At 41.9% G+C, this 14,954-nt stretch overlaps 1 protein-coding gene across 8 annotated transcripts in view; it reads left to right on the top strand.

Moving 5' to 3' along the window:
- The window catches only part of ptprt (protein tyrosine phosphatase receptor type T), a 287,747-nt gene that overhangs the window by 194,998 nt on the left and 77,795 nt on the right, over positions 1-14,954 (top strand). For 5 of the 8 annotated variants that reach the window (XM_046385025.1, XM_046385022.1, XM_046385019.1 and 2 more), the window contains exon 16: positions 8,225-8,360. In XM_046385025.1, coding sequence (XP_046240981.1) covers positions 8,225-8,360 — 136 coding nt within the window. Of the gene's footprint in view, positions 1-8,224; positions 8,361-14,017; positions 14,051-14,954 lie in introns of all 8 variants that reach the window. The other 3 variants (XM_046385023.1, XM_046385021.1, XM_046385017.1) reach the window with 1 other exon arrangement.

Here is a 14,954-nt window from a genome sequence, read left to right as displayed (position 1 = left end):
CTGGGCATAAAGAGGAGGAACGAGGGATGGACGGGAGGGGGAGAACACTGAGCTGAAAGAAAGGGAGCGCAAAAGAAAAGAGAGAAAAGCAAATAAATTAGGAGATGCTGCAGATTTATTTCATTTTTTTAAGCATTTCACATTTGGGTCTGAATTGTTGAAGTTAATAAATTGCATCTCAGAGTTCTTTTACAATATCAAGGGGTTTCAGTGGGAAAAACAAACACACAACACAGAGGCATTGGCGGCTCTGAGGCCAGTGAATAACAAGCTCTGATGATGTTTCATTTCAACAAAAGAAAACCTTTTTTTGTGCTTTGTTTGCTGACAGCGTGGCAGCAGCTCTGCAGTGCAGAAAACTGGGTGGAACAAATTATTGAATAACCTTTAATGTTCTACTTCACTTCTTTTACCTGCAAAGAAATGCTTATGATTCTCTGCTGATTCTTATTGGACTCTGCAATGCTGTGCTAACCTCAACGTAAATGGACCCGAGTGTTCAGGAATTGCATAATTCATAATTCATGCATAATTCTAAAGAAGACAAAAAAACATGTTGCCAGTAATGATTTACCCGACTCACAGAAATCACTGTAACTCTGAAAAAAGCTGATATTTACCATCTAAAATGAATATTAAAATCATAATTGGGAATTATTTTCACCTTTCAAAGAAACAAATTTGTCCACCAATTTAGGCAAAAATCAAAAAAGAAAAATTGATTTTGTATTGTTTTCAGAGAAAATTTTGTGTTTTGAGCTTTATGAAAAAAAAAACAATTTGCGGTGTTTTTCCTTAATATCCTTATTAACATATTTAATGTAGCCGTTAGTCATCACTGAATGAAATGAGTAGACGTTGCACAGCAGGCTGTAGCTTTAGATCAACCTCAGCTTGTAGGTTCGAAGCTCAGGCGATGAAGCTTGGAGCAGCTGCTTTGCTCTTGCGTTAATGGTGACGTATGGTCGTGAATAACTTTCGAGTGCTCTTCATGGAAACTTTTACTTTCTGTTCCCACATGGGCACACGTGCTGTTGATTGCTTGACATCCAGAGACGAGCTGCACTCAGTTAAATTAGTTCTAGTTTAAATCTGCCGTTCTGATCACAACTGCGAGTCGGTCAAAACGAGTCAGAGTTTTTTGCGATTTGTCAGCTTTTGGTTCCAGGTTGTTTTTATATCATTTCAAGGCCTTAACTCCCTGCCAGCCTTTCTGCTTTCACGGCTGTCAGCTTACAGCAGCTTCGTCCTAACGTGCATTTCACTTTGGCCTTCGGCTGCGTCACCTCGTCAGAAACAAAGTCCGCTCAAAGGAGAATCAAACTTCAGTTCCGCTCAGCGTGTTTGTGCTCCCCCGACCCGTAATTGATTTGGTCATCGTACAACACGTTGCATTGCATTCTGGGATTGTTTCCCCTCAACTAAAGGGTACAGCAGGAGGGATGTGGCCGTGGCTGCCTTGTAGCTGTCAGCTGATCTGGACTGGACAGAGGAAGGATAATACAAACAGTGTTACACACACACACACACACACACATGCTGCACTGCACATACACTCACTGATGTGATGGATCAGCTGCCTTAAACAGAAGCTCGACTGTCATCATTTCCCTTAAAACTAATGTTCACAGGATAAGAAACGAAGCTAAATTAAAATTAAAAAGTAACAAAAAATTGCGAAATTGCAATGAGTAAAAAAGCTTCAGTGACAGAACATGCAGGCAATGAAATACTTAATCACTTTTTTCCCAAATGGTCAAATTTTATATGATTTATTATATAAATCATATAAATCACACACACACACAGTCTTCAGTGTGAACAAACCCCTCCAGCCAAAAGCTCCACGCAGAGCAGACGATGACGCATTTAAGTCGTTTTAGTTCTTAAAAGCACTAAAGTACTTAGTAAACCGAGTCCTGCTGACCTTAACATTAATGTCAACATTAATGGAAACTGGTGGATGTGTGTGTGTGTGTGTGTGTTTGTGTGTGTGTGTGTGAGAGAGAGAGAGAGAGAGAGAGAGAATGAAAGGCAACCATTAGCACTGTCCATTGTTTACTAAGTTATGGAGACTTAAAATATGTTAATCCGTCATCATCTGACCACACACACACACACACACACACACACACACACACAAAACTATACAGAAACTCCTTTAAAAAGGCACCCTGGTACACAAATGTACGTGCTGGTAAAAAGTTTGGCTCCACAGACACGAGTATACACACTCAAAAATATTCAGATTTACAGTGAAAGGCACATTTATGAATAGATGTGCACGCACACACACACACACACACACACACAGAACGCTGTGGCAGCATAGTTCAGATTAGTAATCCTGTTAAACACACTCAGCCATCCTAACACTAATCCACAGAGGATGCTCCCCGCAGCTGCTGACAAACAATATCTACAAACTAAAGCTTCACATCAGCCCTAATCACACACACACACACACACACACACACACACAGAGTGACAGTACATAACCTGCATAACACACACGCAGTTTGAAGATGTGTACATATCCTTAACCAGGAGAACTTCTGTCTAATTAATCTATAGTTACGATATATGTTATCAAAGCAGTCGGAGTCATTCACATGCACACAAACACATACAGAATAAATGGAGAAAAATGTTATAAAAGATGAACCCACGCTCAAACAGCAGTCTGTCCTTTACCTGTGACATGTACACACACACACACACACACACACACGCACACACACAGAAAAGCAGCATTTAATATGCTATTCATGGCTGCTGCAGTGCGTTGGTAGCTCGGAGAATCAATCTTCTCTCCATTTGGATGAGATTATGTTTTTAATATCTCTGGTTTTACCCATAATTCCTCCCTGATAATTTTATCATGCTCTCCAAGTAGAAGAAATAATAAAGGGGGGAAAAGTGCAGAGAAATATATAAATGAAAAGGATATTACACAAATACACACTCACACAGCTTGTGTGCATTCAGGAACACGAGACATTGTGCAGATGAATGGCTTATGGAAGCAATCAATATGATGACTAACCCGACGCTGTCACAGTTAGAAAGGCTCATACTGAGGAAGTCCCCCTCAATGCATTTATCCTCATTCTATTCTGTATTAACACTGAAGGCTGCTCTTCCTTCTACATGACACACAAAGATCACATTAGTACGTACCAACACAGCACTTTCTTTGAAAACTTTTAGCACAGATGAAGCAGCAGCAGCTGCTTAATGGGCGTCCTGTATCATTTGTTGCAGTGTAACTGAATGAAGTAGAACGTTGCAGTTTTCATATGCACTTCATCTGTCCAGCGTTCAATTTTCAAACTGCCCTTAATTAACAGCGCAACCCAGACTTTGGTATCAAATGTATTTATATGCTATTCCAACGTGCTATCCGACGTTTCTGCACGCAGATGAATCTGTACGATAACATGCCGCTGTAGCATGGCTTCCCGCTGTATTTACGACCTGGATGGCTGGTATCTGCTCCCTGTAGGCACCAATAAATGTGCTGTTGTCCGTGCCTGCAGTAGTCCCCCGGTGAGACCGGCTAGCGCTGAGAAGGCCAAGTGGTTGTGAGAGCTCAGTGTGCAGAGACAGTCAGGGCAGTTATACCTCTCAGATCGATATGTCAAGTCTTTCTCCTGGGAGGACTTTTACAGGAAAAATAAAGAATTTAAGACCCTCTTCTGGCCATTACCATGCAGCCTGACCCCACTGCTCTCTGTATTAAGCTCCTCTACTCCGGATGAGCGATGTTACGCTCAATTTATGTAAACTGTGGAGAGTTGTGGTTTGATATACACTAAAATCACATTCCAGTTCATTTTGTCTTGAAGATTTGCTGCAATATTTTTCCAAGACAATTTATTACACTTTAAAAACACATCATTTCTCATCTTAATGTTTCTGGTCACGTATTTGGTTGCCCGTTGCAACACTGCACGTTAGGAGGCAAGAATCAACGAAAGCCTTTTCATCTTGTGATGGCTAAAGAGTAATGATCTCGGGTTATGTCGGACACTTTTTGATCACTGGAGAAATGAAAAATGGCCTTAACTGCATAGAAAAAGTACAAACCTTTCAGTGTGACGGTTTGATTTTTTTCAGTTTTATCAACATTTCACAACATAGTGCATTGTAGCTAACAGCTAGCTTCCACTGCTAACACTTAACAGGCACTCGTTTTGACTCAAGGGAGAAGTAAACTGAGTTAAACTAGTTGCCTCTACATGCTTTCAGCCCACATGGTGAAATATCCTGTGGGACAGCAGCTAAACTGATTTACATTTTTCGAAATCTACGAAATCTGTTTTAAGTTTGTCTAAATTTTGTTTCATTTCTGCCCAGATTCCATGAAGAAGTGTGTCACATTCTTTATTTAATCCCATTTTTATTATCAAATTCTGAAATCCTAGAGCCCTACAGGATACTGAACTTGGGCTACTGTCACCACTGTGATATGTTCAACATCCTGTCCTCGAGGACATTCACCTGGATGAACATATTGTTTAGGTATGAAGCCAGCCTTCTACTGTTCCAGCTGTCTTTTTAAGGGACCTGTTATGTGCCAAGAAAATAATACCCACACCACCTGCCAGTACCGGTGGCAAGTCAGTAAGAGAGATCCATAAATTGTACATCCTGATGAGCCACCTGTTAGCTGACAGTGGTGATACAATAATAAATAAGGCCACGGTGTCCTCCATATTGTGTTCGCAGTCGGTCGTCAATCAATCCTATTTTGTCCTGACGGTTTGCTTCATCTCAACTTCTACCCCGCGCTAATGGACATGGTCGCATTAGATCACTTTGCCTCTGCTACGGTCGGAACCCTGTCAGAGATCGTCTGATTGGCTGAGTAGCTCCTGAGCTGGCCAATCACAGTGTTAAATGGAGCTGAACCCGTTGCCAGATGGGGTCCTCTGCTGTTACATCATGAACTGTTGAACCCAATCAGCATGTGGGCCGGTGAAGTGTGAACAAATGGGGTCACACTGTAATGTGTCAGGTGATACATACTGTGAATCACTCATGGAGGAAATTGAGGTTTAATACACCTGTGGGGTGATTACCAGGGCACAGACTACAGGAAAGTCTCTTGCATGATCGCTCAAGGCTTTCATGTAACTACAGTGTGTTGGCCACTCAAACTGAAGTTCACACCTCTATACATATGTGCTGATTACAAGGCTGCAGGACATGAGAAAGTGTCCTTCCAGGGTTATTTTCTGAAGGGAATAATGGGAATAAGTAATAAACATAAGCAGGCCACACAGTCATGAATGTCATGGCTGTCAGATAAGCAAATGCTTTGCCTACAAGTCCAACGTTTGAGATAAAAGTATGAAAGTTCAGACGTACCTACAGTCTGATCAAGCTGTCATGGCTGTTGTAGAAACTGTAGAAAGAGAAACATACAGTATAAGGGAGTCGGTCGGTTTTGGATGGGGTTGAGGTCAGGGCTCTGTGTGGGCCAGGTAATGAGCAACTCTGAATGAGCAAATCTGAAGCTCTGAACCAGCATGCTAATGCTAATGCAATGAATCCAAGACTTTTTGTTGCCTAATTCATTTTTGCACCAATGACAGCTTGGACGATCACACCCTTCTGCTTTTTTTGGAGCACATATTCTTCTTTAATGTACCGCAGTTACTTTTGACAACTTAACTAAGAGTTACAATATTTTTCTTCCTGTATAGTAGGCATAAAACATTTAGGAGCCATTGAATATCCTCTTATTCACCAAGGAATATACACAATACATTGAGAATTCAGCACTTTCAAAAAGTACAGCACTTAAAACTTAACCCCACATTAAGATGTCAATTTGAAGGCTCATTTCCATTGAAAACATGCAGGGAGAAAAAGCTGCTTTTTCCTTCTGCTGTAAAGCGTAGGATGGAAAGTGACAGATGTGTTTTCTTAATTTCTTTTTTTCTTTTTATTTTTTTTTTCAAATATGATGCCGCTTTAAGAAGAGGACACTGTCCGTGATCGGGTTACAAAGATGGTGGACGTGTTGTCATAGGAGGCATTAGGGATTTTTAAAAGAACATCCCGTCACCGCAGCCATCGAGGACTGCGGCAGCCATTACCGAGCGTGCCAAGGTTAGGTGCTTAAGCCGTTAGCTCAGTGGTATCCACCGCCAACCTTGTGTTGTTATTGCGGAGTGGGTGAAGATGAGAGAGACGGGGAATTAAACTGAACTCCCACGCAGCAGTATTTCTCTATTAATCATCTGTCTTTGTCTATCAAGGTTATAACAAGAGGCTGCTTGGTGCACGTCTGTAGGAGAACAGGTGCATTCATGTGTGGGATCCCAGGGTCCTTTGCTCGAGGGTTTCTCATCTCTGTCTTCCCAGCCTTTCTCTTCACTGTCATGAAGGTGTTTTTATATAAGTTTCCTTCTATGATCCTTTCTCTCCGTTATCATTTATTCTTACTTTTATGTTTTTGATCCTCTTATTTATTCCTTGTGCAATTTCTGGATGGATCTCTTTCTTGTCATCTCCCAAACTTAAATCTTTCTTTTTCTGTCCGTTTTTGTTTATCTATTTTCTATTTATTTTAATCTCCGTTACTCTCTGCCATCAGCATCATCACCCCTGTTCTTTATCTCTGGTTTATCTGACCTTGCTCATTCACGATGGCAGACTCATTAACAGTCCGCCCTTCTTGTCTGTCCAATTGATCTGCGTCTTTCTGAGAGCTGAAAGAGTAACTGGAACTGGAGCTGTTCTGAGAAACACTTGACGCTCTTTGAGTGTTGTACACCTGAAATTATTACCTGAGAAAGTATGTGTCACGTTGGCAGGTATTCAGTGGAGACGGAGTTTTGTTGTGTGTGTGCGGGATCTTGAATTGGAGATATCATGTGCTGGTACGGTTCAGGCTTACAGCTTGTATTAATCATTTTTAAAGTAATTATCTATCATTTGGTGAAAAGATTGAGCTTTTGTGCGTACGTCCAACTTCTTCCACGCTGTTAGAAAGCCTTTAAAAAGAACGAGACGAGGTCAATCATGAATTCCATTTTAACTCACATGATCATCAGGCCGGGGAGATGAGGAAGTGTGAGCAGCAAGCAGGAAGCAGACGTGCGTCTTTGTCTCCGCCTTCAGAGGGGACCGTCTGTCTCTCTCACTGGCTGGCTGTGTGTTCAGAGTGGCCTCCTGGCCTCTGCGTCAAACCAAACACTGATAGCAGCGCTCTCATCTGAGTGAATCCTCCTGTAAAATCCACTCTGTGCTCCATCCTCGCATGCACCTCGACCACCTTTCTGTTTCCTGTCCGCTGTGTCCTCTAATCCCTCTTCTGACTGATGCTGATACTGAGTTGCTGTGCATGCGTGGAGTCCATGTGCATGTGATGTCTGTTTATTTTCAGTGTGTCTAGCCTGGAATGAATTGGAATCACACAAAAAATCTGAAAATTATAATATTATAATAATATTTGTCTTTCGCATAGATTCTTTAATTTGAAATTCTTCTTTTTCATATTATGATTTTTTTTCAGTGTGCAAAACTGAGTTTCATGAATTCAGTGCTAACATTTCTCTTTCTTTCTTTCTTAATTTATTTGCACTTTTTTTTAAAAAAAAATGTCCATAGTCCCCACATGGTTTTACTTCCCTGTAAATGTAAAGATGTGATGCTTTTCTTTATTGTGTTCAAGGATGTAAAGTGCTCTGAATTGTAAAAGAAAGACTTTTAAAATGACATCACTTTTTCATTCTCTTTCTATAAAGAGATCATCCGTTTTTAGTTTGTGTGAGATTCTTAAAGTGCTGAATTTAAAAATTGGATTTTTAACTGCTCCTCTTGTCTGCTGATGGAAAGAAACCTTGTTTGTTTGTTTGTTTGTTTGTTGTGTTCTGGAACATTTTGCTGACGTTTCCATCCCCCTGCATGACGTTTCGAAGTTGTGTTCATGCTCTCTGCATATGAATGTGTTTAGAGCATCTTCACCTTGGGATCAACTGTGTCGACTGTGTCTTTATTTGTGGCTAACACGTGTGTGTGTGTGTGTGTGTGTGTATACGTGAGAGAGAGTGTGTGTTTATCATGGTTGATGTGTGTATGAGTTGTGTGTGTGTGTGCATGCACATGTGTGGTCCTTTTCTATGAGACCGTTTGTGCTGTTTGTATGCCTACCGATGTGACTGTGTGTATACCTGTGTGTGTGTGTGTGTGCGTGCGCGCGTGTGTGTAGGTGCATCCACCCAGGACTCGGATGCCATGGAGCCAGAGAAGCAGGTGGACAGCACAGTGAAAATGGCTGGAGTGATCGCAGGGATCCTGATGTTCATCATCATCCTCCTCGGCGTCGTCCTCACCTTCAAGCGCAGGTAGGTCACAAAGCCGACATCAGCACTTACTGGCAGCTTAAAGGTGCTATATGTAACATTTTACATCGTCTCTCTCGACTCGCAGAGTAGACCGCTCCGTAGCCTCCGTCTGAATTTACGCTGCATTTTGAGCCAATGAGCCACGCAACAGGGCTGATCGGCCATTGCTCTGGTCTGTGTCGAGACAGAGACAACAACTGATGAGAAAATCTGGTCAAAGGTGCCAACCATAAGAGCAGCATTTAGACGGAGGCTTCGGATCTTCTTTATGACAGCCGTGTCCTTTTGTACCAGTGAGCACCTGCACAGTGTTGGCAAATAAAATACTACATTTAGCATCTTTCAAAATTATGAGTGGACAGATACACAGACAGATTGACGGATAGATTTCATCTTGTCAAATGTCCTCATGACAGGCAGAAATGAATATTTCTGGACAAACAGAGAGGCAGGGTCAGATGCTCAGCTTTCCGTTCACGGTTAATGAGTTCAGGTGAATGGGAATAAATGTCAAATGTTTCTTTGTGTGTAGTTTTTGTGTCAGTCAACAAAAATCCTTCTTGGAGCTTAGCATTTATCAGAGGTTGCAGGTTACACGCTGATTGTTGTAGATGTGAAGGCCACGTACTTTTATTCATTTCTTAAGGCAATCGTACAGGTCAGAATTATGTGTTAAATCTGGAGATGTGCTTAATCCCCTCTAACCCTTTAGGCAAAAATAAATAGCAGCGATACATGTGCCCATATTTTGATCTCTAAAACCCAGGAGAATTGTATTATTTTTCTTTGCGTTCACAGATGCACACAGCTTTCTGTGTCTGTGTTAACATGCACACTGGCTTGCCACCATCACCTGCCTTTCTTTCCTTTTACTTTCTCTAATTCTCTCTATCGCTTCATCCATTCTGCCACCCCTGACTACCCCACCTGCATAATGCTTACACATTTTGCTTTGCTGGGACTCACATTTGTTTCGTTTTCTGGTCATTCTTCATTGTTTTTGTCATTTTCTTAATTCAAGGTCGAAACTTACACAAAACAGTGCTGAGGAAAAAAAACAAAAAAAGAAACGATTGAAGTAAAGAAATTCTTTGGTGTGACTGGTGGAAATAGGAATTCAACACAAGACATGCAAACAAGTACACCGCAGCCCTTCGTGTGGTGTTGGTAATCGAGACGTATTTGCACTACAAAACTAATACTGAAGCCACGGGAGGTGAAATGTAAGGCATGAGGATTATTTGCTCCGACTGCCCAAGGCCTTAAATTGTGAGGTTTTTTAACAAGCAGACATCAAAACAAATTACAGCGTTGACTCAGAGCAGCCGAGCTGTTTTCAGATGTTTCTTTTTGAAAGAAAATGATGCTGACATTTGCTTCTTGTTACTGTGACAGCAGAGTGTGAAGATATTCGTGTTGGTCACAACTCAACCATTTTTGATTGCGCCGTGGTCGTTAATAGCTGAAATTAAGGTACAACTTAGTGCCAGAGTCATGATACAGCCAGCAGAGAGTTGGACAGTTATCATACCGTCAGCCAGGGGCAAAAAAAAATAAAATAAAATGACTCGAGTTTTCAGGTTTATCACCTCTCGTGCTGATATTCAAGCAGCTGACGTTTATTCGGGATGACTTTAGAGCAAACACAATGAGACAGAATCATCTTTGTCTGTTGTGGGGAATAGAAGTGGAAGACGTCAGAGTGGATCCTCCCATCTCCATTATTTGTAAGCGTGCATGTTTGCTGTTAGGAAATCTAAATCTTCTAACACACGTCTGTTCTTCACCTTTCTGTGACACATGCAGACATATGGTGAACGCATACGACCCCCACACACACACATTTAGTAGTACAAATAAACGCCAAGTGAATTGTTTTTTTATTTTTTTCTCCACAAACACACAAAGCATTCAGGCCTGGCTGTAAACAAGAAAACAAACATAAAACTCCACATGCTGACTGTCATACAGCGAGAGCAACTGCCAGACACCTTATCGCCAGTCCGAACACAAGTTTACAACCATTTCAAATGAGGAAAAAGAGGCTGTGGAGTCAGCGAGGGCACAGGGTCAGTTGCCGATGCTAATCAGAGGCTAACACAGAATATCCCAAACACAAGGATAGAATTATATTAGAGACAGAGCAGGAAAATTCCAGGAGATACAAGAAATATATAGTTAAAGACTTCAGAAGAGGGTGCAGGTAGGGAATGTGGATGAGAAGCAGAAAGGGAAGGCAGGGGAGGAAGAAAATGCATGAGGTTTGAAGAATATGAAAAATGAAAACAAGGCAGCTCTGGTTAACCTGCGGGTCAAGTGGATATGCTAATCAGATGCTAACCAGGCTAACAGGGCATAATATACATAAAAAGGCCAATTAGAGGGCAAACACCACCACCACCACAACAGATGTAGGAGTGAGGAAAAATAGAGACCATGCAGAAGAAGAGAAAGAAAAGGAGGGAGGAGCTGAGATGCCGCTCAGATGTTCTCCTGAGCTGTAGTTAAAACCAGGCCATCAGTCAGGGTTAAAGGTTTCATTCAGGTCACAGGAGGCCATGAAGCACAAAAGTAAGTATGACAGAAGAGCAGAAGAGCCAAGCAGATAAGCAGACGATGAAGAGTCTTATAGACAGAAGAGAAGAAAAAGGGGTGCAGACGGATAGATTCGGACAGAGGGAGGTTTACCATATCGTGGACCATTTACTGAGGTCATCTATATTTCATTCCACACACTTTAGCCAGCCGCCCGGGTGGTCGAAAAAAGCGTTTTTCAAATCGAAAGTGTTTTACATGCCTTTCAAAGCCCATAAATTATTCCCTGAAAAAAACTTTGTAGGGAAGTGAGCGCACACAACTGTCCAATTAATCTTTCAGAGTGCCGTTACACATGTTCCAAATGGACTTCATTTTTCAAGGAAAGCCAGGCGATGTTGCCGATAATGTGAAATGTAAAAGTGAATAACGCTGGACATGACTGAAGTCTTAATGGGGATTTGATGTTTCTCCAGCCAGGTGGCCCCGAGGGCTCAAACGAACGCTGCAAGATACACTTTTCATAAAAAGGTTGAGAGGAGAATGAATGAATAATTAATGTCCCTGAAGCTCCTGAAACGCTGTCTGATTTGTGTGTGTGTGTGTGTGTGTGTGTGTGTGTGTGTTATGCCTGAGAAGCGGACCTCATCTGAGTAACCAGAAAAAGGTGACGTCTGGAACTACAAATTGATGGAGAAAAACTATTTATTTATTTATATTTAAACTTTTTTCAGCCACACTTTTTTACAACAAGGTTTGCATTCTGTCGTCATCTCCAGGTCAGCCTTAGGAAGAGACTCAGCCTCGATGGCCCAATACATTAAATGAAAACAACTGCTAGCTTGAAGAAAAAGCACACAGATGATGTAGACAAACAAGCAAACAGCAGCAGACCAGTTTTGGACGTCACTGCTGGCTATATGAGGCAGTGATCGAGTGCCTCTGCTGCTGAGCCTGACTCCTGTCCAATCTGCCTTTTCGCATTAGATCTTGTGTCGTGGCCTCATTAATGCCGAAGCTCGCCTGAAGGGCTTGTTTAAATTGTCCTCTCGAGCGATGCTGTCCATATGCTTTACTTACAGTCTGCATGTGTCTCGGTCGAGCTTAGGGATGCACCACGAGACAAGCTGGACATCACCAGGCTTTTTATGTCTGCGCTGCTTCTACCAAACTTAAAACCCCAGTCAGAGACAACAGGTTTTAAACCTGACATTACAACAACAGTACGGTTCATCTGTATCGCACTTTTACCAGAGTTCCTAAGAGTTCAGACTAGTTTACAACATTTCTGAAAGATTTTTTTTTCCTTGTCATTCTCAGAGCCTAAATATTTAACCACAAGCCTGGTTATTGCAGTGAACTGTCCCTTTAGCAGTGTTACACTGGAAGCTAATTGGATTGTGTTATTGCACCGGGTAGCGCACCCAGATGGGAGTCGTTGGGTTCAGTGAAACACTTGAATGGGCTGCTAAGATGTTTGAGGAATCGGGTCACTGCAAAAAACCTTACCGGACTGAAAACATATTTTTTTTGTATTTTTTGTAGTTTTGTAATTTTTGTGTTCCTCAAACTAAACCAGAGCATCATCTCATGTTGGGAATGCATCAAGGCTTTGCATGTCTGAATGTGACCCAAAAGAGCGTGACAAGGCATCAGTGGAGAAGCTGGGATGATATTCTGTATATTACCTGTGATTTACAATGAGGAGAGACTAACATGTGGCAGCAGTGCACACATGTGAGTTTAAGTTAAACTCTTGAAGGAGTCAGTTTCCACAGCTGAACAGCACGTTTGTGTAATCGCAGCACACGTGAAACTGTGCTTTCACTTAGTGATTAAATGGTCTAATACAAAGTACCACAATGGTTTAGTTTGTTTTAACATCCACAGAGTCATGCTGAACATCGCACACATTACATTCATTGCTTCCTGCACTGATCTGATCCATTCCTGATAACCAATCACTCTGCACTCTGCCAGCTCTTAACAACAGCAAAGATAATGAGCAAACATCCCATGATTACACCTGATATCTTTTTCCCATAAGCATCCCGTCACTTCTCTCCTGCCTTGATTCTGTCCTCAGTTTATAAGTAGGTAAAGACTTTATTCTCATTGTTCTGAGTTTTTGGGAAGAAAAACTAAATGTGTGGCTTTGCTACATCTGAGTCTGTTTTGAGAAAACAAAAAAAAAAAGAAATTTGAGACAGTAAAAATTTGTCTTCATCACTGGTGGCAGGACGTCTTCAGATCCAAAGAGTGAAACATGAATATGGCTTCATGTCCATTCCAAGCTTCTTCTTCTTCTTCTTCTTCTTCTTCATGCTGCTGTTGACTGATACAACTGAATGTTTCCTGCATCTTCCGAGTCTTGTTTTCAATTGTTCTTGTCACTTATGAAAGTCTGGGATTTCTTCCTGCTATAATCTCCTTGATAAATCCTTGTATCTTGACACATCATTTAACAGCACTCTTGCCGAAAACCTACTCAAGTCCCACTCACTGGCACATTGTGGTGCTTTATGCTGCGAGAGAAAGCCTGCTTTCCAACCCATACGGGGCAGGTTTGATCTTTCATGGCTGCCTAAACAGATGAAAATCAAATTAAATCTGTTTTCTTCCTCTTTAGCCCATCACAGCTCATTCAAGTTCACTGTTCTCCAGATGTAGACGTGTACTGCCGCTTGCAACAGTTCAAAATCCGCGTTAGAGGGTTAGGAGAGAACAGAAGAACAAATGTTTGAGCATTCGGTTCATTGTCAGCATCAGACAGCCATGACACTGGATCTGTGCTTGAAAATTGGGCCTGAAAACAGAATGTTGTGGTAATTTTATCTACAGAAAGCAAAAGAAATTCTGGAAAAGAGAGCCGACAGCCTTTCAGATTCAGGGTTTACCTTCGTTACTCTGAGTGTCAACGGAAAAATCCCATGAATACGAGGGGACAGGCAGAAGAGTAAAAATACCACATGAAACAGATGTCTCAGGTTTCTCACAACAACCTCTCTGACTTGAGTCTCACACCCTTTAATGTCTCTCTCTCTCTCTGTCTCCCTGTTTCCTGTCTTTGGCTCCACCCCTTCCTGTCCCGTCCTGTGCCTGCCTTGCCCTTGCTCCGATAGAGAGATTCACACATGGAGAACTCTGAGTGTGGGGTATTGTATGTTTACTTCTAGACATCAGCACATCCACTCCACGTTTCTCACTGTGACTCTCACCTCGGCTTTCGCCGGGTTTTCCAAATGCATCTTATGACTGAGGCTACACCTGGAAAATGGATGTGTTTTTGTTGTTGTCACAATGTCACATCAGAGCCCACAGACAATGAAGTCTTCTGACTGTCTTTCAAAAAAATCTGCTGAAGTGAGAATCCAATTTGCATGCATCCTGGCTCATTTGTTAGCAGTAATAATGTGCTGTCTTCATGCACACAGACCTACTGGTAATTGCTTTGGTTGCAAATACGAAAAAGAGCCACAGAATGTGCTGTCCTACGCGACGTTAAAAGATGTTTCTTTTGATGACCGACACATCCCTTTTCTTGCCGAGTGTGAAACATGAAGCACCTAATATTTTAATCTCGGTGGCACACACATAATTTTCTCCTGGCTGTTTCGGCACCGAGAAACTGCACAGAGTTTCTCAGGTTGCTGACGTTTAACAGCCAGATCTGTGTGGCCACGTGGTTGAAATGTGGGTCCCTCTGTTCCTTTGATCACATAAGCCATTATAGAAGTCCTCATGTATGTCTTGCATCTTCTCAGTATTAGCATCATAAGCTTGTATGTTTTCCTTGGTGGCTGAAAATTCATCCCGAAGGTGCGGCTTCGTGTGACGTTCGAGGTCATTATTGGTGAACCGTGAGACAAGTTAACTAATGTCAGACGCTCTCGGTGTTCCTCCGCCCGCATCATCTTTGCATTCAAGCCATCATCGCTCGTCATCACTGCACATCGATTTCTGTATTTCAGTGTAAAAAGTGCCAAAGCAAACATTATGACTCCATCATCAGAAGCCATTACCTCCGTGTGGTGAGAGAAGTCTGGATTGTCTGTCTGA

The sequence above is a fragment of the Scatophagus argus genome, chromosome 3, assembly GCF_020382885.2.
Source record: "Scatophagus argus isolate fScaArg1 chromosome 3, fScaArg1.pri, whole genome shotgun sequence".
Classification (NCBI taxonomy): domain Eukaryota; kingdom Metazoa; phylum Chordata; class Actinopteri; family Scatophagidae; genus Scatophagus; species Scatophagus argus.
The sequence above is the reverse complement of the archived record's forward strand: the minus strand, read 5'-3'. Positions and strand labels throughout refer to the sequence as shown.